This window comes from Salvelinus alpinus, chromosome 8 (genome assembly GCF_045679555.1).
Source record: "Salvelinus alpinus chromosome 8, SLU_Salpinus.1, whole genome shotgun sequence".
NCBI lineage: Eukaryota > Metazoa > Chordata > Actinopteri > Salmoniformes > Salmonidae > Salvelinus > Salvelinus alpinus.
This window is the reverse complement of record NC_092093.1, coordinates 10,236,132-10,262,262: the sequence shown is the minus strand read 5'-3', so window position 1 is coordinate 10,262,262 and position 26,131 is coordinate 10,236,132. Positions and strand designations below refer to the sequence as shown.

At 43.6% G+C, this 26,131-nt stretch overlaps 2 protein-coding genes across 2 annotated transcripts in view; both read right to left on the bottom strand.

The window, feature by feature from the left end:
- The window catches only part of LOC139582530 (G-protein coupled receptor 176-like), a 46,744-nt gene extending 28,711 nt beyond the window's left edge, over positions 1–18,033 (bottom strand). The window contains exon 1 of the mRNA XM_071412616.1: positions 16,262–18,033. Coding sequence (XP_071268717.1) covers positions 16,262–16,493 — 232 coding nt within the window. The 5' untranslated portion in view covers positions 16,494–18,033. The remainder of the gene's footprint in view (positions 1–16,261) is intronic.
- Positions 18,034–21,995: 3,962 nt separating this feature from the next.
- LOC139582529 (acyl-coenzyme A thioesterase 1-like) lies at positions 21,996–26,010 on the bottom strand. The gene is made up of 3 exons (XM_071412615.1): positions 25,270–26,010; positions 24,543–24,748; positions 21,996–24,134 (listed from the first exon to the last, which is right to left on the bottom strand). The coding sequence occupies exons 1-3, from the start codon at positions 25,808–25,810 to the stop codon at positions 23,526–23,528; spliced, it is 1,356 nt and encodes a 451-aa protein (XP_071268716.1). The 5' UTR covers positions 25,811–26,010; the 3' UTR covers positions 21,996–23,525.
- Positions 26,011–26,131: the final 121 nt, after the last annotated feature.

The window sequence follows — 26,131 nt, the reverse complement described above, 5'->3', positions numbered from 1 at the left end:
TACAGTCTCCATCTCTCCCATCTCCTCTGATTCCAGACTGACCGAGACTTTCAGACCCTCATATCACAGTTACAGTCTCCATCTCTCTCATCTCCTCTGACTCCAGACTGACCGAGACTTTCAGACCCTCATATCACAGTTACAGTCTCCATCTCTCCCATCTCCTCTGACTCCAGACTGACCGAGACTTTCAGACCCTCATATCACAGTTACAGTCTCCATCTCTCCCATCTCCTCTGACTCCAGACTGACCGAGACTTTCAGACCCTCATATCACAGTTACAGTCTCCATCTCTCCCATCTCCTCTGACTCCAGACTGACCGAGACTTTCAGACCCTCATATCACAGTTACAGTCTCCATCTCTCCCATCTCCTCTGACTCCAGACTGACCGAGACTTTCAGACCCTCATATCACAGTTACAGTCTCCATCTCTCCCATCTCCTCTGACTCCAGACTGACCGAGACTTTCAGACCCTCATATCACAGTTACAGTCTCCATCTCTCCCATCTCCTCTGATTCCAGACTGACCGAGACTTTCAGACCCTCATATCACAGTTACAGTCTCCATCTCTCTCATCTCCTCTGACTCCAGACTGACCGAGACTTTCAGACCCTCATATCACAGTTACAGTCTCCATCTCTCCCATCTCCTCTGACTCCAGACTGACCGAGACTTTCAGACCCTCATATCACAGTTACAGTCTCCATCTCTCCCATCTCCTCTGACTCCAGACTGACCGAGACTTTCAGACCCTCATATCACAGTTACAGTCTCCATCTCTCCCATCTCCTCTGACTCCAGACTGACCGAGACTTTCAGACCCTCATATCACAGTTAGTCTCCATCTCTCCCATCTCCTCTGACTCCAAACTGACCGAGACTTTCAGACCCTCTCAAGTGTTATATTAACATTTTTTCTTTCTTTAAACTCATCTTTCTGGAAACTTCACGATACTGCAGTCAGCCAATCATTCAGTCAGTCAGTCATTCATTCAGTTAGCCAGTCATTCAGTGAGCCAGCCAGTCATTCAGTGAGCCAGTCATTCAGTCAGTCAGCCAGTCATTCAGTGAGCCAGTCAGCCAGCCAGTCATTCAGTCAGCCAATCATTCAGTCAGTCAGCCAATATTCAGTCAGCCAGCCAGTCATTCAGTGAGCCAGTCATTCAGTGAGCCAGTCATTCAGTCAGCCAGTCATTCAGTCAGCCAGTCATTCAGTCAGCCAGTCAGTTTCTATACTATTAAACCTATATGAAACTTCAGTCAATGACGCCATGCAGCAGAAAGGACTGGTACTGGACAGCCTCAGGATGGTAAGTTGGTGGTTGGAGATATCCCTCTAGTGGTGTGGGGGCTGTGCTTTGGCATGGTGTGTGGGGTTATATCCTGCCTGTTTGGCCTTGTCAGGAGGTGTTGTTGTCTGGTAAAATAAACAGTGCCATGTAGTCTGCTGAATAAACACTGCCATGTTGTCTACTGAATAAACACTGCCATGTTGTCTACTGAATAAACACTGCCATCTTGTCTGGTTGAATAAACACTGCCATGTTGACTGGTTGAATAAACACTGCCATGTTGTCTACTGAATAAACACTGCCATGTTGACTGGTTGAATAAACACTGCCATGTTGTCTGCTGAATAAACACTGCCATGTTGTCTACTGAATAAACACTGCCATCTTGTCTGGTTGAATAAACACTGCCATGTTGACTGGTTGAATAAACACTGCCATGTTGTCTGGTTGAATAAACACTGCCATGTTGTCTGGTTGAATAAACACTGCCATGTTGTCTGGTTGAATAAACACTGCCATGTTGTCTACTGAATAAACACTGCCATGTTGACTGGTTGAATAAACACTGCCATGTTGTCTACTGAATAAACACTGCCATGTTGACTGGTTGAATAAACACTGCCATGTTGTCTGCTGAATAAACACTGCCATGTTGTCTACTGAATAAACACTGCCATCTTGTCTGGTTGAATAAACACTGCCATGTTGACTGGTTGAATAAACACTGCCATGTTGTCTGCTGAATAAACACTGCCATGTTGACTGGTTGAATAAACACTGCCATGTTGTCTGCTGAATAAACACTGCCATGTTGACTGGTTGAATAAACACTGCCATGTTGTCTGCCGAATAAACACTGCCATGTTGACTGGTTGAATAAACACTGCCATGTTGTCTGCTGAATAAACACTGCCATGTTGTCTACTGAATAAACACTGCCATCTTGTCTGGTTGAATAAACACTGCCATGTTGACTGGTTGAATAAACACTGCCATGTTGTCTGCTGAATAAACACTGCCATGTTGACTGGTTTAATAAACACTGCCATGTTGTCTGCTGAATAAACACTGCCATGTTGACTGGTTGAATAAACACTGCCATGTTGTCTGCCGAATAAACACTGCCATGTTGTCTACTGAATAAACACTGCCATCTTGTCTGGTTGAATAAACACTGCCACGTTGACTGGTTGAATAAACACTGCCATGTTGTCTGGTTGAATAAACACTGCCATGTTGTCTGGTTGAGTAAACACTGCCATGTTGTCTACTGAATAAACACTGCCATCTTGTCTGGTTGAATAAACACTGCCATCTTGTCTGGTTGAATAAACACTGCCATGTTGTCTGGTTGAATAAACACTGCCATGTTGTCTGGTTGAATAAACACTGCCATGTTGTCTGGTTGAATAAACACTGCCATGTTGTCTGGTTGAATAAACACTGCCATGTTGTCTGGTTGAATAAACACTGCCATGTTGACTGGTTGAATAAACACTGCCATGTTGTCTGGTTGAATAAACACTGCCATGTTGACTGGTTGAATAAACACTGCCATGTTGTCTGGTTGAATAAACACTGCCATGTTGTCTGGTTGAATAAACACTGCCATGTTGTCTGGTTGAATAAACACTGCCATGTTGTCTGGTTGAATAAACACTGCCATGTTGTCTGCTGATTAAACACTGCCATGTTGTCTGGTTGAATAAACACTGCCATGTTGTCTGGTTGAATAAACACTGCCATGTTGACTGGTTGAATAAACACTGCCATGTTGTCTGGTTGAATAAACACTGCCATGTTGTCTGGTTGAATAAACACTGCCATGTTGTCTGGTTGAATAAACACTGCCATGTTGACTGGTTGAATAAACACTGCCATGTTGTCTGGTTGAATAAACACTGCCATGTTGACTGCTAAATAAACACTGCCATGTTGACTGGTTGAATAAACACTGCCATGTTGTCTGGTTGAATAAACACTGCCATGTTGTCTGCTGAATAAACACTGCCATGTTGTCTGGTTGAATAAACACTGCCATGTTGACTGGTTGAATAAACACTGCCATGTTGTCTGCTGAATAAACACTGCCATGTTGACTGGTTGAATAAACACTGCCATGTTGTCTGGTTGAATAAACACTGCCATGTTGTCTACTGAATAAACACTGCCATGTTGTCTGGTTGAATAAACACTGCCATGTCTGGTTGTGAATAAACACTGCCATGTTGACTGGTTGAATAAACACTGCCATGTTGTCTGCTGAATAAACACTGCCATGTTGACTGGTTGAATAAACACTGCCATGTTGTCTGCTGAATAAACACTGCCATGTTGACTGGTTGAATAAACACTGCCATGTTGTCTGCCGAATAAACACTGCCATGTTGTCTACTGAATAAACACTGCCATCTTGTCTGGTTGAATAAACACTGCCATGTTGTCTGGTTGAATAAACACTGCCATGTTGTCTGGTTGAATAAACACTGCCATGTTGTCTGGTTGAATAAACACTGCCATGTTGTCTGGTTGAATAAACACAGCCATGTTGTCTACTGAATAAACACTGCCATCTTGTCTGGTTGAATAAACACTGCCATGTTGTCTGGTTGAATAAACACTGCCATGTTGTCTGGTTGAATAAACACTGCCATCTTGTCTGGTTGAATAAACACTGCCATGTTGTCTGGTTGAATAAACATTGCCATGTTGTCTGGTTGAATAAACACTGCCATGTTGTCTGGTTGAATAAACACTGCCATGTTGTCTGGTTGAATAAACACTGCCATGTTGTCTGGTTGAATAAACACTGCCATGTTGACTGGTTGAATAAACACTGCCATGTTGTCTGGTTGAATAAACACTGGCATGTTGACTGGTTGAATAAACACTGCCATGTTGTCTGGTTGAATAAACACTGCCATGTTGTCTGGTTGAATAAACACTGCCATGTTGTCTGGTTGAATAAACACTGCCATGTTGTCTGGTTGAATAAACACTGCCATGTTGTCTGCTGAATAAACACTGCCATGTTGTCTGGTTGAATAAACACTGCCATGTTGTCTGGTTGAATAAACACTGCCATGTTGACTGGTTGAATAAACACTGCCATGTTGTCTGGTTGAATAAACACTGCCATGTTGTCTGGTTGAATAAACACTGCCATGTTGTCTGGTTGAATAAACACTGCCATGTTGTCTGGTTGAATAAACACTGCCATGTTGACTGGTTGAATAAACACTGCCATGTTGTCTGGTTGAATAAACACTGCCATGTTGACTGCTAAATAAACACTGCCATGTTGACTGGTTGAATAAACACTGCCATGTTGTCTGGTTGAATAAACACTGCCATGTTGTCTGCTGAATAAACACTGCCATGTTGTCTGGTTGAATAAACACTGCCATGTTGACTGGTTGAATAAACACTGCCATGTTGTCTGCTGAATAAACACTGCCATGTTGACTGGTTGAATAAACACTGCCATGTTGTCTGGTTGAATAAACACTGCCACGTTGTCTACTGAATAAACACTGCCATGTTGTCTGGTTGAATAAACACTGCCATGTCTGGTTGTGAATAAACACTGCCATGTTGACTGGTTGAATAAACACTGCCATGTTGTCTGCTGAATAAACACTGCCATGTTGTCTGGTTGAATAAATACTGCCATGTTGACTGGTTGAATAAACACTGCCATGTTGTCTGCTGAATAAACACTGCCATGTTGACTGGTTGAATAAACACTGCCATGTTGTCTGGTTGAATAAACACTGCCATGTTGTCTACTGAATAAACACTGCCATGTTGTCTGGTTGTGAATAAACACTGCCATGTTGACTGGTTGAATAAACACTGCCATGTTGACTGGTTGAATAAACACTGCCATGTTGACTGCTGAATAAACACTGCCATGTCTGGTTGTGAATAAACACTGCCATGTTGTCTGGTTGAATAAACACTGCCATGTTGTCTACTGAATAAACACTGCCATGTTGTCTGGTTGAATAAACACTGCCATGTCTGGTTGTGAATAAACACTGCCATGTTGACTGGTTGAATAAACACTGCCATGTTGTCTGCCGAATAAACACTGCCATGTTGTCTACTGAATAAACACTGCCATCTTGTCTGGTTGAATAAACACTGCCATGTTGACTGGTTGAATAAACACTGCCATGTTGTCTGGTTGAATAAACACTGCCATGTTGTCTGGTTGAATAAACACTGCCATGTTGTCTACTGAATAAACACTGCCATCTTGTCTGGTTGAATAAACACTGCCATGTTGTCTGGTTGAATAAACACTGCCATGTTGTCTGGTTGAATAAACACTGCCATCTTGTCTGGTTGAATAAACACTGCCATGTTGTCTGGTTGAATAAACACTGCCATGTTGTCTGGTTGAATAAACACTGCCATGTTGACTGGTTGAATAAACACTGCCATGTTGTCTGGTTGAATAAACACTGGCATGTTGACTGGTTGAATAAACACTGCCATGTTGTCTGGTTGAATAAACACTGCCATGTTGTCTACTGAATAAACACTGCCATCTTGTCTGGTTGAATAAACACTGCCATGTTGACTGGTTGAATAAACACTGCCATGTTGTCTGGTTGAATAAACACTGCCATGTTGTCTGGTTGAATAAACACTGCCATGTTGACTGGTTGAATAAACACTGCCATCTTGTCTGGTTGAATAAACACTGCCATGTTGTCTGGTTGAATAAACACTGCCATGTTGGCTGGTTGAATAAACACTGCCATGTTGTCTGGTTGAATAAACACTGCCATGTTGACTGGTTGAATAAACACTGCCATGTTGTCTGGTTGAATAAACACTGGCATGTTGACTGGTTGAATAAACACTGCCATGTTGTCTGGTTGAATAAACACTGCCATGTTGTCTGGTTGAATAAACACTGCCATGTTGTCTGGTTGAATAAACACTGCCATGTTGTCTGGTTGAATAAACACTGCCATGTTGTCTGCTGAATAAACACTGCCATGTTGTCTGGTTGAATAAACACTGCCATGTTGTCTGGTTGAATAAACACTGCCATGTTGACTGGTTGAATAAACACTGCCATGTTGTCTGGTTGAATAAACACTGCCATGTTGTCTGGTTGAATAAACACTGCCATGTTGTCTGGTTGAATAAACACTGCCATGTTGACTGGTTGAATAAACACTGCCATGTTGTCTGGTTGAATAAACACTGCCATGTTGACTGCTAAATAAACACTGCCATGTTGACTGGTTGAATAAACACTGCCATGTTGTCTGGTTGAATAAACACTGCCATGTTGTCTGCTGAATAAACACTGCCATGTTGTCTGGTTGAATAAACACTGCCATGTTGACTGGTTGAATAAACACTGCCATGTTGTCTGCTGAATAAACACTGCCATGTTGACTGGTTGAATAAACACTGCCATGTTGTCTGGTTGAATAAACACTGCCATGTTGTCTACTGAATAAACACTGCCATGTTGTCTGGTTGAATAAACACTGCCATGTCTGGTTGTGAATAAACACTGCCATGTTGACTGGTTGAATAAACACTGCCATGTTGTCTGCTGAATAAACACTGCCATGTTGTCTGGTTGAATAAACACTGCCATGTTGACTGGTTGAATAAACACTGCCATGTTGTCTGCTGAATAAACACTGCCATGTTGACTGGTTGAATAAACACTGCCATGTTGTCTGGTTGAATAAACACTGCCATGTTGTCTACTGAATAAACACTGCCATGTTGTCTGGTTGAATAAACACTGCCATGTCTGGTTGTGAATAAACACTGCCATGTTGACTGGTTGAATAAACACTGCCATGTTGACTGGTTGAATAAACACTGCCATGTTGACTGCTGAATAAACACTGCCATGTCTGGTTGTGAATAAACACTGCCATGTTGTCTGGTTGAATAAACACTGCCATGTTGTCTACTGAATAAACACTGCCATGTTGTCTGGTTGAATAAACACTGCCATGTCTGGTTGTGAATAAACACTGCCATGTTGTCTGGTTGAATAAACACTGCCATGTTGACTGCTGAATAAACACTGCCTTGTCTGGTTGTGAATAAACACTGCCATGTTGTCTGGTTGAATAAACACTGCCATGTTGACTGGTTGAATAAACACTGCCATGTTGTCTGGTTGAATAAACACTGCCATGTTGACTGCTGAATAAACACTGCCATGTTGTCTGGTTGAATAAACACTGCCATGTTGTCTGGTTGAATAAACACTGCCATGTTGTCTGCTGAATAAACACTGCCATGTTGTCTGGTTGAATAAACACTACCATGTTGTCTGGTTGAATAAACACTGCCATGTTGACTGGTTGAATAAACACTGCCATGTTGTCTGGTTGAATAAACACTGCCATGTTGTCTGGTTGAATAAACACTGCCATGTTGTCTGGTTGAATAAACACTGCCATGTTGACTGGTTGAATAAACACTGCCATGTTGTCTGGTTGAATAAACACTGCCATGTTGACTGCTGAATAAACACTGCCATGTTGACTGGTTGAATAAACACTGCCATGTTGTCTGGTTGAATAAACACTGCCATGTTGTCTGCTGAATAAACACTGCCATGTTGTCTGGTTGAATAAACACTGCCATGTTGACTGGTCGAATAAACACTGCCATGTTGTCTGCTGAATAAACACTGCCATGTTGACTGGTTGAATAAACACTGCCATGTTGTCTGGTTGAATAAACACTGCCATGTTGTCTACTGAATAAACACTGCCATGTTGTCTGGTTGAATAAACACTGCCATGTCTGGTTGTGAATAAACACTGCCATGTTGACTGGTTGAATAAACACTGCCATGTTGTCTGCTGAATAAACACTGCCATGTTGTCTGGTTGAATAAACACTGCCATGTTGACTGGTTGAATAAACACTGCCATGTTGTCTGGTTGAATAAACACTGCCATGTTGTCTACTGAATAAACACTGCCATGTTGTCTGGTTGAATAAACACTGCCATGTCTGGTTGTGAATAAACACTGCCATGTTGACTGGTTGAATAAACACTGCCATGTTGACTGGTTGAATAAACACTGCCATGTTGACTGCTGAATAAACACTGCCATGTCTGGTTGTGAATAAACACTGCCATGTTGTCTGGTTGAATAAACACTGCCATGTTGTCTACTGAATAAACACTGCCATGTTGTCTGGTTGAATAAACACTGCCATGTCTGGTTGTGAATAAACACTGCCATGTTGTCTGGTTGAATAAACACTGCCATGTTGACTGCTGAATAAACACTGCCATGTCTGGTTGTGAATAAACAATGCCATGTTGTCTGGTTGAATAAACACTGCCATGTTGACTGGTTGAATAAACACTGCCATGTTGTCTGGTTGAATAAACACTGCCATGTTGACTGCTGAATAAACACTGCCATGTTGTCTGGTTGAATAAACACTGCCATGTTGTCTGGTTGAATAAACACTGCCATGTTGTCTACTGAATAAACACTGCCATGTTGTCTGGTTGAATAAACACTGCCATGTTGACTGGTTGAATAAACACTGCCATGTTGTCTGGTTGAATAAACACTGCCATGTTGACTGCTGAATAAACACTGCCATGTTGTCTACTGATGGATGATCAACAGCGCTCTCAGACAGAGGAACACATGAAAACAGCTGTCTGTCCAGTATAACTGGTGTGAATGAGAACCAGCATAGTAGACGGAATAAAACTATTTTAAACTGCACACCTACCTGAGCCTGAAATTAACCTTTCAAAGCCAGGCGTTCTCTTATAGTCACAGAGGTCTTGAGACAGTTCTGTGTCAATTGATCAGTATGCCATATGATTGCTGTAAATGTGATTATTATCAGCGGTTAGACCAGAGCATATAATGAGTCACTATATTCGAGACATTTCAGATGAGTTCTGGTCATCAAGTGTATCAACCAAGCTTATTGATGTTGCATAGCACATGATCGGAGAAACGCACGCCATTGATTGTCGGGCTACTGTATGGCTCACAGGCACAGTAAACACACACACATAAAGCACACACACACACACACACACAGCATACACACCGAACACACACACCCACCCACCCCAGAGTATGTGAGCGGATCGAGGAGCTGAGTGGGGAGCGTGTCCAATTTGACTGGAGCGTGGAGTGAGATTCCCAAAGGTTGGAGCCTCAGCCTTCTCGCCCCCTCCAATTTCCCTCCAGTAACGCTCCAAGTAGTGCTCACTTCACCAGCTCAGGGCATGCCCGGCCCAGCATGCATTTCTAGTCTACTTGTGTGCTGCTATAGCCCCTTGCTTTAGCTACTGTCATGGAGTTCACTAAATATTTTCAGAAAGTGATAAAAACTGATAAAACACACAGGTGGTAAATCAAGGTGACTTACAAAGATGAGGACCAAGAGCAAGAGAGGTAGTGTGGTGATTTATTGGCAAACAACTAAAGAATCATTGTGAAATCTGAAAAGACACATATCCTGAAAGCATGATGGTGTACTTACTATGTGCACATGCTAACAGAAAGGAAGAGGTGGCTAGCTAGCTGTGTGTGTCAATGTAGCAAATCATTTATAAACTAAAAATCTGATCTCTTAAAAACGTTTCCTTCATTTTCGTTCTATTATCTATACAATAGGCCATAACTGGATTTTGTCCCAATAGACCTGGCATATTCCCACGTTCAAGGAGCTTTCCGTTTTGATTGGGTTATTTTTGCCTAAAAACCTTTTGGCCTACCTATAGAAACACTTAAAAAACAACTCTGCATCTCTGCCCAGCCTGTCAAGAGTGACCGACAGGGTGTTTATCATCCCCAGTGGCTCTGCCAGTGTGGAGAGGATCTTCTCCCCTGCTGGCCGGCTCTCCAGGCACTATCACATGAGCCTGAAGCCACAGACGGACTAACTCGTGTTTCTAAAAATGAATTCAAAGTCACTAATAAGTTATTTTTCATTTAATTATAAGTCACAGCCTATATGGCCAATTTACAGACTATAATGATGTAATACAACTACATGTTGTTTAAACGCTGACCCGCTTTATGTCCCTACCGTACCAGCCTATTGTGTAGCACTCGCAAATACTTCACAATATATTTCTTTGTAGGCTATAGCCTTGAAATAATATAGCCTAAATAATAAATGTTCGTTCCTGTCTGCCTCCTGACCTACTTACAGTGTTTATATGTGCAGCTAAAACTCAGGGAGGAAAAGGTGTAGATTCACGCCCAGAGCGCGGCAGGTGTTTATTTCGCCTTCGCAGAAGGCAGGAATCGTGGTCACAGGCAGGCAATGGTCATACACAGGTAGGCAAACAGGCAGGTGAATCAAAACTAGGACTGAAGGCTATAACTGGTTCTCACAAACGAGCTAGGAAAAGGCTTAGCAGAGTCCAAACGAACAATACCTCACAAAGGCACAAACAGAATGAACTGAACTAAATAAGGAGCTGATGAGACCAGGTGCGTAACGAACACAGGTGAAATCAATGAACAAAAATGAAAGACAGGGCTACGTTCCAGAACACAAAGAAACAGGGCTACGTTCCAGAACACAAAGAAACAGGGCTACGTTCCAGAACACAAAGAAACAGGGCTACGTTCCAGAACACAAAGAAACAGGGCCACGTTCCAGAACACAAAGAAACAGGACTACGTTCCAGAACACAAAGAAACAGGACTACGTTCCAGAACACAAAGAAACAGGGCTACGTTCCAGAACACAAAGAAACAGGGCTACGTTCCAGAACACAAAGAAACAGGGCTACGTTCCAGAACACAAAGAAACAGGGCCACGTTCCAGAACACAAAGAAACAGGACTACGTTCCAGAACACAAAGAAACAGGACTACGTTCCAGAACACAAAGAAACAGGGCTACGTTCCAGAACACAAAGAAACAGGGCTACGTTCCAGAACACAAAGAAACAGGGCTACGTTCCAGAACACAAAGAAACAGGGCCACGTTCCAGAACACAAAGAAACAGGACTACGTTCCAGAACACAAAGAAACAGGACTACGTTCCAGAACACAAAGAAACAGGGCTACGTTCCAGAACACAAAGAAACAGGGCTACGTTCCAGAACACAAAGAAACAGGGCTACGTTCCAGAACACAAAGAAACAGGGCTACGTTCCAGAACACAAAGAAGCAGGGCTACGTTCCAGAACACAACGAAACAGAACACAAGGTTCACTAAGAAAATAAATACAGAACCTTACAATATGTTGTTTTATATGACTTGTAGCCTATTTGAAATGATGTTCGCTTCTTATATTCACATTTCCATGTTTATTCAAATACTTTTCATTCAAATCCATATGGTTTTGTTTCAATACTTAAAAAACAATTCGTAGGTCCAGGTACTTACACAAATAGACGGGTTTTGGTTCAATTGTTATTTTAATTCATGGAGAGAATTTGGAGCGGCAGGGAGCGTTTTGTTTTGGCGGAGCGGTTGGAAAGGATGTGGAGTGCTGGAGCATGCGCATCCCTCCATTAACAATGAGCGGGATATCCAACCGCTCACATGAATATCCAACCGCTCACATGAATATCCAACCGCTCACATGAATATCCAACCGCTCACATGCTCTGATACACACATCCTGGCTTCCTTCCATTACGATAAAGTCAAGAGCTCTGAGAGAACCATAACCATCACTAAAACACAGGTCATTGATGAGGCTGTCTATACCTTTAAAACACAGGTCATTGATGAGGATAACTACCTTTAAAACACAGGTCATTGATGAGGCTGTCTATACCTTTAAAACACAGGTCATTGATGAGGCTGTCTATACCTTTAAACACAGGTCATTGATGAGGATAACTACCTTTAAAACACAGGTCATTGATGAGGATAACTACCTTTAAAACACAGGTCGTTGATGAGGATAACTACCTTTAAAACACAGGTCATTGATGATGCTGTCTATACCTTTAAAACACAGGTCATTGATGAGGATAACTACCTTTAAAACATAGGTCATTGATGAGGATAACTACCTTTAAAACACAGGTCATTGATGATGCTGTCTATACCTTTAAAACACAGGTCATTGATGAGGCTGTCTATACCTTTAAACACAGGTCATTGATGAGGCTGTCTATACCTTTAAAACACAGGTCATTGATGAGGCTGTCTATACCTTTAAACACAGGTCATTGATGAGGCTGTCTATACCTTTAAAACACAGGTCATCTGCACTCTTTATACCCTCTCTCTCTCTCTCTCTGTCTCTCTCGTTCTCTCAATCTGTTCCTCCGTTCTTTTCTCCCTCTCTCTCTCTATTGTCTGTAAAGGTCACTGTCTCCAGGCCTTATCAGTGTTTCAAATGCTTGCTGGGCGATAACGGTGCACCGTGGTTACTGGCTATTAAACTCAATGGCTTTTATATAGAGGAACAGCAAACATTGATCATGTATAACGCAAATGTCCAGGCCCAAACCACAGATGTCAGTTACTAGTATCATTGATGACATGAAAATAGATGGGCAGTGGTACTGATGGGGACGGGCGATGCCAGGAAAACGGAAGGGCAGTGGTACTGATGGGGACGGGCGATGCCAGGAAAACGGAAGGGCAGTGGTACTGATGGGGACGGGCGATGCCAGGAAAACGGAAGGGCAGTGGTACTGATGGGGACGGGCGATGCCAGGAAAACGGAAGGGCAGTGGTACTGATGGGGACGGGCGATGCCAGGAAAACGGAAGGGCAGTGGTACTGATGGGGACGGGCGATGCCAGGAAAACGGAAGGGCAGTGGTACTGATGGGGACGGGCGATGCCAGGAAAACGGAAGGGCAGTGGTACTGATGGGGACGGGCGATGCCAGGAAAATGGAAGGGCAGTGGTACTGATGGGGACGGGCGATGCCAGGAAAAGTAACGTATAAAAAAGCACGAGTGAAAGTCAAGCTGAACGTTATCACAGCTGGTTGTTTCTCTCCATGTGTTTCTATACGTTCAGGTGGTTTTATACATACACTATGTCTGAACGGAACAAAAAGGTGTTAGCGGCTGAATATAAATACATTGTTGTTACCTCTCCATATGTGATATTAGAAACTGGTTATGAATACACCTCACCGTATGCCTCCTCTAGACCTTTTCTGTATTTGCTAATAAAAGGCATACTCTGCAAGATTTGCGCACCATGAAAAAGTGAGCCCAGCAACAATAATGTAATCAATAGAGCAAGATGGAAATATTACAGACTATGGCTTTAAGTACTAGTAAACTCCTGACTCACTTTCAGATTCCACTTCCAGGACTGGTGGCATAAAGGTATCTGTTCTAGCAGCTAGAGTCAGAGGGACCGAGGTTGACCAGGACTGGTGGTATAAAGGTATCTGTTCTAGCAGCTAGAGTCAGAGGGACTGAGGTTGACCAGGACTGGTGGTATAAAGGTATCTGTTCTAGCAGCTAGAGTCAGAGGGACTGAGGTTGACCAGGACTGGTGGTATAAAGGTATCTGTTCTAGCAGCTAGAGTCAGAGGGACCGAGGTTGACCAGGACTGGTGGTATAAAGGTATCTGTTCTAGCAGCTAGAGTCAGAGGGACCGAGGTTGACCAGGACTGGTGGTATAAAGGTATCTGTTCTAGCAGCTAGAGTCAGAGGGACCGAGGTTGACCAGGACTGGTGGTATAAAGGTATCTGTTCTAGCAGCTAGAGTCAGAGGGACTGAGGTTGACCAGGACTGGTGGTATAAAGGTATCTGTTCTAGCAGCTAGAGTCAGAGGGACTGAGGTTGACCAGGACTGGTAGTATAAAGGTATCTGTTCTAGCAGCTAGAGTCAGAGGGACTGAGGTTGACCAGGACTGGTGGTATAAAGGTATCTGTTCTAGCAGCTAGAGTCAGAGGGACTGAGGTTGACCAGGACTGGTGGTATAAAGGTATCTGTTCTAGGAGCTAGAGTCAGAGGGACTGAGGTTGACCAGGACTGGTGGTATAAAGGTATCTGTTCTAGCAGCTAGAGTCAGAGGGACTGAGGTTGACCAGGACTGGTGGTATAAAGGTATCTGTTCTAGCAGCTAGAGTCAGAGGGACTGAGGTTGACCAGGACTGGTGGTATAAAGGTATCTGTTCTAGCAGCTAGAGTCAGAGGGACTGAGGTTGACCAGGACTGGTGGTATAAAGGTATCTGTTCTAGCAGCTAGAGTCAGAGGGACCGAGGTTGACCAGGACTGGTGGTATAAAGGTATCTGTTCTAGCAGCTAGAGTCAGAGGGACCGAGGTTGACCAGGACTGGTGGTATAAAGGTATCTGTTCTAGCAGCTAGAGTCAGAGGGACTGAGGTTGACCAGGACTGGTGGTATAAAGGTATCTGTTCTAGCAGCTAGAGTCAGAGGGACCGAGGTTGACCAGGACTGGTGGTATAAAGGTATCTGTTCTAGCAGCTAGAGTCAGAGGGACCGAGGTTGACCAGGACTGGTGGTATAAAGGTATCTGTTCTAGCAGCTAGAGTCAGAGGGACCGAGGTTGACCAGGACTGGTGGTATAAAGGTATCTGTTCTAGCAGCTAGAGTCAGAGGGACTGAGGTTGACCAGGACTGGTGGTATAAAGGTATCTGTTCTAGCAGCTAGAGTCAGAGGGACTGAGGTTGACCAGGACTGGTAGTATAAAGGTATCTGTTCTAGCAGCTAGAGTCAGAGGGACTGAGGTTGACCAGGACTGGTGGTATAAAGGTATCTGTTCTAGCAGCTAGAGTCAGAGGGACTGAGGTTGACCAGGACTGGTGGTATAAAGGTATCTGTTCTAGGAGCTAGAGTCAGAGGGACTGAGGTTGACCAGGACTGGTGGTATAAAGGTATCTGTTCTAGCAGCTAGAGTCAGAGGGACTGAGGTTGACCAGGACTGGTGGTATAAAGGTATCTGTTCTAGCAGCTAGAGTCAGAGGGACTGAGGTTGACCAGGACTGGTGGTATAAAGGTATCTGTTCTAGCAGCTAGAGTCAGAGGGACTGAGGTTGACCAGGACTGGTGGTATAAAGGTATCTGTTCTAGCAGCTAGAGTCAGAGGGACTGAGGTTGACGTACTACTGTATTTGTAGAAAAACAGATTAATACCGGTGACGATGTGAATGGCACATACAAGGTTCACTGAGGCACACTAACCGGATTTACCAAAATACTCAGAATACAACTTTAAAGTCAGGTGACACCGTAGACCCTGAGGCTTACTACTGGAACTATATTACTGTATCTTGTATTCCATATCAAATATGAAATGTTTCGACTATAAAATGTTATCAAATATGAAATGGTTCGACTATAAAATGTTATCAAATATGAAATGGTTCGACTATAAAATGTTATCAAATATGAAATGTTTCGACTATAAAATGTTATCAAATATGAAATGGTTTGATTACAAAATGTTATCAAATCTGAAATGCTTTGGTTACAAAATGTTATCAAATCTGAAATGTTTTGGTTACAAAATGTTATCAAATCTGAAATGCTTTGGTTACAAAATGTTATCAAATATGAAATGTTATTGTTATGAAATATTATTACATATGAAATGTTATTATGATGAAATGTTATGGCCCCTATATGAATCCTCAGGCAACTTGGGACTACCGTCCCTATCACCTGCACTGGGATATGGCTGGAGTGTGGTTGGTGTGTGTGTGTGTGTGTGTGTGGTGTGTGTGTGTGTGTGTGTGTGTGTGTGTGTGTGTGTGTGTGTGTGTGTGTGTGTGTGTGTGTGTGTGTGTGTGTGTGTGTGTGTGTGTGTGTATATATATATAGAGAGAGAGAGAGAGAGAGAGAGAGAGAGAGAGAGAGAGAGAGAGAGAGAGAGAGAGAGAGAGAGAGAGAGAGAGAGAGAGAGAGAGAGAGAGAGAGAGAGAGAGAGAGAGAGAGAGAGAGAGAGAGAGAGAGAGAGAAAGCGAAAGGGGGGGAGGAGATGGTGTAGAATTCTTTACTCACCCAAAAGGGATCCTATGAGGATGAGCACCTGGATGGTAGTGGTGAAGTTCCGGTAGGCTTGATCTGTGATGTAGCGCTCCTGGTCGTCCAACCGCGTCACATCGTTGAACGGACCGTTATCCAACCGTGTAGGTGTTGGACCTGACCCGTTATGGGGATCCAGCAGGAGGTAGGCCGGGGTGAAATTCGCGGTCCCATCTCCTGCAGTTGGAACCCAACTCCTAACATCCATTTTAGTTCACCTCAAGAGTGTATTACACTTTAAATTACATCTAAGATCCCAGTGAATAGGCTGGAGGTTAGTCAGAAGTGAATACTGGCCGCACTTCATGTGGAATGAAGTCAAGATTGATTTGATTTGGAAAATGAGACCTTTTAGAAATGAGGGGGGAGAATAGATTTGCCCTAAGGTGCAAATAGTCCACTGCCCCGCTGGTGAACAGGCATTCCCGCAGAGTGGCCAATTTCAAGACAGAATGGCATTTATGTCACCCTCTTCTTGCATTCAAGTCCACACAGTCAAAAAATTGTTTGGAAAAACAGGCCAGAATATATATTCACAATTTCATATGTTCAGATTGCCCAAATATTATATAATGTTAAATGTTGTCTCCCCACATCATGCGGTGACATCTCTCAGTTCAACAACCGACGAGCGTGCGCTGTCCATTGTGATGAAAAATGCTACCTGTTCTTTAAGAGGTAAACTTCTGTCACAGATTCATGTTAAAAAAAAATACAAATAAACGTCAACCTACATGAAAAACCGATAAACTACTGACTGACTAGGGTGCAGTCATAATAATTGACATTCTACATCCACATATTTAGATGAGAGGATGTGCCAATATCTAGCCTATCAAGCACGTTTCCATTTCAAGGAATTTGTTCACTTAAAGGCAGTGCATTTTGCCCTCAAATATATGAGATTCAGCTATACCTACCTTCAAGGTTTTTCCTTATCGAGACTACGGACACAGTCTTGTTGGTTACACCACGGAAATCTAATATTTCCTTCAGCTTCTTGCTCATCAGGCCGTCCGTCAGCGGTTTGGACTATCAGCCCGTTCCATTAGGTTATTAAAGGAGAGAACACGTTCATCTATCTCCTCAATCCGATTGATAAAATATTCTCTCCATGAGCGTCACGGTCAGCCCGCCGCTGTCAGTCAGCCAGTATTCTATTTGCGGGAGACTCGCTGTGTTGTGTGATGGGGCCGTGGATAAACGAATATTTTTCCTAAAGATCAAGCATCACACCGGAGGCAAGAGTCCCTCCTCTTCGTAGTAAAAACATGAGCTCTATAGACTCCTTCATAAATATATGACAACAAAAAAAATCGAAGGAAATCATATTTGTCACATGCGCCGAATACAACAGGTGTAAACCTAACAGTGAAATGTTTACATACCAGCTCTTACCCAATGATGCAGATTAAAACACAGATATGTAAAAACAGGCAGGGGTAAAGTGACTAGGCATCAGGATATAACATTAAATAAAGAATGACTGGGGCAAATGGAAATATAGCTACATTACAGTTCATTTTACAATTTAAGCATGTTAGCATACTCATGGATGTCACTGTGCATTTACATTTATAGTATGTTGCCCGAGGCAATTCTTCCCCTAATCGTTGTACTAAAACGTGGCACGTGTCCCAGTGGTCCAGCAGGAAATCCAGAGGCCTAAAACTGCAACTCTGTATTGTTATGTTGCTAGCAAAGTCCCTGATACCACACTCAGTTGGGAAATTCCTCTTAAGGTGAGCTGAATTCTCTCCCAGGAACACCCAAATAGGAGACATTGGGACCTGATCGCAACCGTCTTCCATACAACGTTATAAAGGCATGTTTTTCCATTCCATAGAGACAAAGATCATTTAAATCCAGGTTTCATTTTATGTATTTATTATCAGCTAATCATCTGTTTATCACCTTATGTCTCTGTTGATGTAGCTCCACTAAATCAACAGTATGTATATGTTTCATTACATATAAGCAACACACCTTAGCTACATGCAGATATAACTCATCACCTGAGGCTGAATCACTGATCATGTGTATATCAGTTTATTTGTCTCTACTCATAGTATGGCACACTCTCACCTCTCTGACCAAGGCCCTTCTCCCCAGACAGCTCAGTTTGGCTGGGTGGCCAGCTCTAGGAAGAGTCTTGGTGGTTCCAAATTTCTTCCATTTAAGAAGGATGGACGAGACAGCCTACAGGGAGGAGGGGAGGGCACTAGGTGTCAGGAGAACAAACTCTCACTCAACATCAACAAAACAAAGGAGATTATCGTGGACTTCAGGAAACAGCAGAGGGAGCACCTGCCTATCCACATCGACGGGACAGCAGTGGAGAGGGTGGAAAGTTAAGTTCCTCGGTGAACACATCACGGACAAACTGAAATGGTCCACACACACACACACACACACACACATATATATATATATACACACATATATATATATGTGTTCGATATGAACATCTCATTGCAGGAATGGGCCAAAATTCACCCAATTTCTTTGTGGGAAGCTTGTGGAAGGCTACCCGAAACGTTTGACCTAAGTAAAACAGTTTAAAGACAATGCTTCCATATACTAATTGAGTGTATGTAAACTTCTGACCCACTGGGAATGTGATGAAAGCAATAAAAGCTGAAATAAATCATTCTCTCTACTATTATTCTGACGTATCACATTCTTAAAATAAAGTGGTGATCCTAACTGACCTAAAACAGGGAATTTTTACTAGGATTAAATGTCAGGAATTGTGAAAAACTGAGTTTAAATGTATTTGGCTAAGGTGTATGTAAACTTCCGACTTCAACTGTACATACACCTTAGCCAAATACATTTAAATTCCGGGAGACAGGATGGACAGCTGATCGTCCTCGCAGTGGCAGACCATGTGTAACAACACCTGCACAGGATCGGTACATCCGAACATCACACCTGCGGGACAGGTACAGGATGGCAACAACAACTGCCAGAGTTACACCAGAAACGCACAATCCCTCCATCAGTGCTCAGAGTGTCCGCAATAGGCTGAAAGAGGCTGGACTGAGGGCTTGTAGGCCTGTGGTAAGACAGGTCCTCACCAGCCATCACCGGCAACAACATCGCCTATGGGCACAAACCCACCGTCGCTGGACCAGACAGGACTGGCAAAAAGTGCTCTTCACTGACGAGTCGCGGTTTTGTCTGACCAGGGGTGATGGTTGGATTTGTGTTTATCGTCGAAGAAATGAGCGTTACACCGAGGACTGCACTCTGGAGCGGGATCGATTTGGAGGTGGAGGGTCCGTCATGCATCAGCATCATCGGACTGAGCTTGTTGTCATTGCAGGCAATCTCAACGCTGTGCGTTACAGGGAAGACATCCTCCTCCCTCATGTGGTACCCTTCCTGCAGGCTCATCCTGACATGACCCTCCAGCATGACAATGCCACCAGCCATACTGCTCGTTCAGTGTGTGATTTCCTGCAAGACAGAAATGTCAGTGTTCTGCCATTGCCAGTGAAGACCCCGGATCTCAATCCCATTGAGCACGTCTGGGACCTGTTGGATCGGAGGGTGAGGGCTAGGGCCATTCCCCCCAGAAATGTCCAGGAACGTGCAGGTGCCTTGGTGGAAGAGTGGGGTAACATCTCACAGCAAGAACTGGCAAATCTGGTGCAGTCCATGAGGAGGAGATAAACTGCAGTACTTAATGCAGCTGGTGGCCACACCAGATACTGACTGTTACTTTTGATTTTGACCCCCCCTTTGTTCAGGGACACATTATTCCATTTCTGTTAGTCACATGTCTGTGGAACTTGTTCAGTTTATGTCTCAGTTGTTGAATCTTATGGTTATACAAATATTTACACGTTAAGTTCGCTGAAAATAAACGCAATTGACAGTGAGAGGACGTTTCTTTCTTTATTGAGTTTATATATACACTGCTCCAAAAAATAAAGGGAACACTAAAATAACACATCCTAGATCTGAATGAATGAAATATTCTTATTAAATACTTTTTTCTTTACATAGTTCAATGTGCTGACAACAAAATCACACAAAAATGATCAATGGAAATCAAATTTATCAACCCATGGAGGTCTGGATTTGGAGTCACATTCAAAATTAAAGTGGAAAACCACACTACAGGCTGATCCAGCTTTGATGTAATGTCCTTAAAACAAGTCAAAATGAGGCTCAGTAGTGTGTGTGGCCTCCACGTGCCTGTATGACCTCCCTACAACGCCTGGGCATGCTCCTGATGAGGTGGCGGATGGTCTCCTGAGGGATCTCCTCCCAGACCTGGACTAAAGCATCCGCCAACTCCTGGACAGTCTGTGGTGCAACGTGGCGTTGGTGGATGGAGCGAGACATGATGTCCCAGATGTGCTCAATTGGATTCAGGTCTGGGGAACGGGCGGGCCAGTCCATAGCATCAATGCCTTCCTCTTGCAGGAACTGCTGACACACTCCAGCCACATGAGGTCTAGCATTGTCTTGCATTAGGAGGAACCCAGGGCCAACCGCACCAGCATATGATCTCACAAGGGGTCTGAGGAACTCATCTTGGTACCTAATGGCAGTCAGGCTACCTCTGGCGAGCACATGGAGGGCTGTGCGGCCCCCCAAAGAAATGCCACCCCACACCATGACTGACCCACCGCCAAACCGGTCATGCTGGAGGATGTTGCAGGCAGCAGAACGTTTTCCACGGCGTCTCCAGACTCTGTCACGTCTGTCACATGTGCTCATGTGCTCAGTGTGAACCTGCTTTCATCTGTGAAGAGCACAGGGCGCCAGTGGCAAATTTGCCAATCTTGGTGTTCTCTGGCAAATGCCAAACGTCCTGCACGGTGTTGGGCTGTAAGCACAACCCCCACCTGTGGACGTCGGGCCCTCATACCACCCTCATGGAATCTGTTTCTGACCGATTGAGCAGACACATGCACATTTGTGGCCTGCTGGAGGTCATTTTGCAGGGCTCTGGCAGTGCTCCTCCTTGCACAAAGGCAGAGGTAGCGGTCCTGCTGCTGGGTTGTTGCCCTCCTACGGCCTCCTCCACGTCTCCTGATGTACTGGCCTGTCTCCTGGTAGCGCCTCCATGCTCTGGACACTACGCTGACAGACACAGCAAACCTTCTTGCCACAGCTCGCATTGATGTGCCATCCTGGATGAGCTGCACTACCTGAGCCACTTGTGTGGGTTGTAGACTCCGTCTCATGCTACCACTAGAGTGAAAGCACCGCCAGCATTCTAAAGTGACCAAAACATCAGCCAGGAAGCATAGGAAGTGAGAAGTGGTCTGTGGTCACCACTCCTTTATTGGGGGTGTCTTGCTAATTGCCTATAATTTCCACCTTTTGTCTATTCCATTTGCACAACAGCATGTGAAATTTATTGTCAATCAGTGTTGCTTCCTAAGTGGACAGTTTGATTTCACAGAAGTGTGATTGACTTGGAGTTACATTGTGTTGTTTAAGTGTTCCCTTTATTTTTTTGAGCAGTGTATATTAGTGGTCAACATTTTGCTCCCAGCGTTGATCAAATCTCAGAATCTGACAGTTCCAGTGGTGTAAAGTACTTAAGTAAACATATTTGAAAGTACTAGTTAAGTCGTTTTTTTAGGGTATTTTATGCACGTTTTTGTATATGCACAGCAGACCTCTCGTGAATAAACTTAGCTGACTATTGTAGTCTGTTTCATTTCAACAAGAACCGTACAAATTCTTAGTAACAGACAGAGTAGTTTAATTGAAGTTCAGTTTATGAACAAAATTCTCTTAACACTTAGCTAGCAGTCATCATCATGAATCAAGTCAACAATCTACTGGCAAATCCTTTTTATTCCTTGGAAGGAATCGGTGGCTAACTGAAAGCATTGGAAAGCAATCGTTAGCCTGCTATTCAGTGGAGTGGCTGTGTGGTCCCAAGTCTAAGATTAAGGGTCTCTTTTCCTAATGATAAACATTCCACATTGGCCATGCTGTCAATGAAGCATGATTTGTGCCTCGCTCAAAACAACTGTTAACTCGGAACTGCAAAATCAGTCTTTAGGTGAGTTCAAGACAACTAGGAACTCTGGAAAAACGAGCTACAACTGGGAAAACACGTTTTGAACATTCATCCAACTCGGAATTATAAAATCAGGAACTTTCTAGAGCTACGACCTGAAGATCACTGACTTCATCATGATTCAACCTGTTTTCTTTTTTTTTTTTGAGTTCCCAGTTGTCTTGAAAACACCATAAAATCAAGAGAATGCCAGACTTTGAGGACAAAGTTTGCACCCAATTTACCACAGCGCCACCTTCCTGTGCAAGTGAACAGAGCACAACAAGGTGAGTCCAAAAATGTATTGTATGCTGCTGCATAAATTATGTAATATGCCAGGGCTATATGTATAATGCAGCTAAGAAAGTAATACTAAATGTATGTTGTGTAATAAGATGATAGTAGCCCATGTGCCTCACCTTAATAATTTGGTATATTTTCACCTCTTAATTTTAACGAATGTTCTGACCTGGTGGTGCACATGTAGCCTTTAACCAATTTTTGAGAAATGTAATAACCAAATATTTTAAGAGCTTTAATTGTCTGCTTATATGACCCCTTTATTTATCCTATAGTTCTGACTTGGTGTACAGGGAGAACACTGAGGCCCATTCTGAATTCTGTCACTGTACATTTCAAAAGTGCTGAACAAATAGTTATATTGACTACGTCTGTCCTAGCTCACTCATGAATGTCTTAATCAAAATGACCGATTGCCTCTTATCCGCTTGTCATCCCCTTATGCCATAGTTTGTACATCACAATTGTCAGTAGAAACCACCATTTTACCAAATAGGGCTATCTTCTGTATACCACCCCTACCTTGTCACAACACAACTGTTTTGGCTCAAACGTATTAAGGAAGGAAATTCCACAAATGAAACTTTTAACAAGGCACACCTGGTAATTGAAATGCATTCCAGGTGATTACCTCAGGAAGCTGGTTGAGAGAATGCCAAGAACATGCAAAGCTGTCATCAAGGCTACTTTGAAGAATCTCAAATATATTTTGATTTGGTTAGTACATGATTCCATATGTGTTATTTCATTGCATTAAGCAATGGTTATGTGCCACGTCATTGACTGCACTGTAAGACATCAGATTACTATATCATATGATGTGGTAAGCTGATATGTTAAACACCTATCCAAACATTGAGATCTGGCAGGAGTCTGCAAAGTAGTCAACCAGCCATTCTCTTAGTGTTACAGCCTGGCTTTCTGGACAGTGTTGCTGTTGTCCTTCAGGTGTGTCCTGAAGAACTCCTGGACCCTCCTCCACAGGTCCAGCTGAGCCTCGTGGTGGGCTTTAGCTTCCCCCCCAAACACCACCACTTTACCCACCGCAGAGTGGAAGCCAGACGGGCAGTGAGGCATGTAGGGCACCTCCAGGAAATGACCCGCCCTGGGGTACGTCACCACCTCAAAGTTATCTTTCCCATGATGCCTCAGCTGGGCGGCGGCCTGCTGGCCAAAGAGACAGCTGTTCCAGTTCCTGTCGTCCTCAGAGACAACAAAAAGGAACCTAGAACCGGCTCGTTCTATCGGGATCACGGAACCGCGGTTCCTATCTGTTATCTGATCCGGTAAGGCATCTCGGACGTCGAGAAGGCCGGCCGGTGTGAGGGTGATGTTCTCTAGGTTAGGCATGAGGGGAGGGATGATGAGGTCTTTGTAGTGCAGTGGCGTCATGACATTAGCGTTGCAGCCGTTGATCCAGACTGTGGCTGAGATGCCAGAGAGAAAAGAGGCCATGGACAGAGCCAGTTCGCCACTCTTAGAGATGGACAGGATTCCTATTCCTGGACCCTGGACCTAGAGAAAAAGACAATGGTTTGCCAAGAGATAAAAATCATTACAGACAATCAAAGTAACCTGGTTTTGACAAATCAATAAATAGGATGGTTAACTGAACACATAAAGAACATTGTTGTTATGTTGTCATTGTTATGAGTGTGTCTGTTTAGTTGATATGATGTGTAGAGAAACAGCAGCCATTAGGTGGCAGCAGTTACACAGTTAACAAAATATTGAAATCCAGTGAAAGGAACCTCAAGGTGTCATTTTACCTCTCATGGATGGAACAAATGGCCCATATTCACGACGCATCTCATAGTAAGAGTGCTCGATATTCTATAGCCACGAGGAGAGTAATCCTTGATCAGCACTCTTACTCTGAGATGTTTTATGAATACAGAGCCTTGCTCTTCTTCCGCAACTAACCTGTGGCTGTCTCCTCAGGAATGTGATGGCCTCTTCAAAGTACTCCAGGTCAAAGTATTTGGGCATGGTTTTGGGCAGATCCTGGAAGCCAGAGTAGGCCAGCGCCAGAACCACAAAGCCTTTGTTAGCCAGCAGACTGGCCCGGACCTCAGATATACCTCCACCCAGAATATACACATCCAGGACACCAGGAAACGGACCTGGCCCTGAGGATGGGGCAATAGGAAAGGGTTGTTGTGCAACCTTGTCAGTTGCACAACTGAAATGCATTTTAACCCAGACCCTCTGAATCAGAGAGGATGTTTTTAATCGACATCCACGTCATGGGGAGAAGTTGTTGGGGGTTTACTGCCTTGTTCAAGGGCAACCCTTCGGCTACCTGCCGCTCTCTTGCAGAGAGATAGCGACATATAAACTTATGGCTGTTCTGTAACAGTTTCCTTCAAACACATACACATTCTGTTTTATGAGTCTATGATGCAAAGTTGAATAGCCTAATAAAAAGGCTATTATCCTACAAGTGTAATTTGTGTTTTTCTGAGGAGACACATGTTGTTAAGAACACTTTCAAGCATATGTGCAAGATAAACGATAGATGACAGAGAAGAGAACGATGTGATAGGAGAGAAATATGAAACTACATACACTTCACAACGGCAATGGAAATATATATAGATATTTTTACTATTCATCAAATTAATGGATAGGCCAAGCCTACATAACTAACCTGGTGGTAGAAAGAGGGTCCCCCGAATTCTCCCATTTTTCATGTCCAACGGTATCCTCCTCAGCCCTTCCGTCATGAACTGCCTCTCGATAGTCTCTGTTGCCAAGATCTCACCTGTGTCCTCATGCAGCGCGTCTATATCAACCATCATTGAACTCAACACATTATTTTTCAATAGTTTGCGGTGTGGAGTCTCGGGCGTCATTGCCCAAAACAAGCCCATTGGTTCAACTCCTGTATAACTTCCACCCAGAGAGGGAGAGAGGCACAGGTCTACCTGTCCTGTAGAATCTGCGGAGTACAGAGCGGAAGCTTTGAAGATGATCCCTTTATCGTCCCTGAGTTTGGACCTCAATTCCACTTTCTGGTGCGGAGAAAGTCCATCTACCTTCACGTGCACCGGTTCGTCGAAGAAACAGCGAGGATTGGGGAGAAGACGGACGCGAACCTGTTGCGAATTCGATCGCATTGATGTGTATAACCATAGAAACCATGGTTTTGTTTTTGAGAGAAATTCCTGGTACACCAATTGGGCCAACATGACTCCAACTCTTTTAATCTTATTTCCAAAAGAATGACAGCAACTACTACTGCCGCTGCACTTTAGTAAGGTATTTTTTCCGTTACGTGACTCTTACTTTGAGCTATAATATGACCTAGACACAACCTCCAATATGGCCAGCCGTTGTTTTCAACATAATAGAAGGTCGCATATGCAGATTCGTTGAAGCTGACATCTTGTTATTTCGTCATTAGTCTACTTTGCGCCCGAGCCGACAGAAAATCTCCCTCCTCCTTCGCGTGAACGCGCACACACTCAAGTCTTCATTGCTGCAACAACGATTTCTGCTCTGTGTTCCTT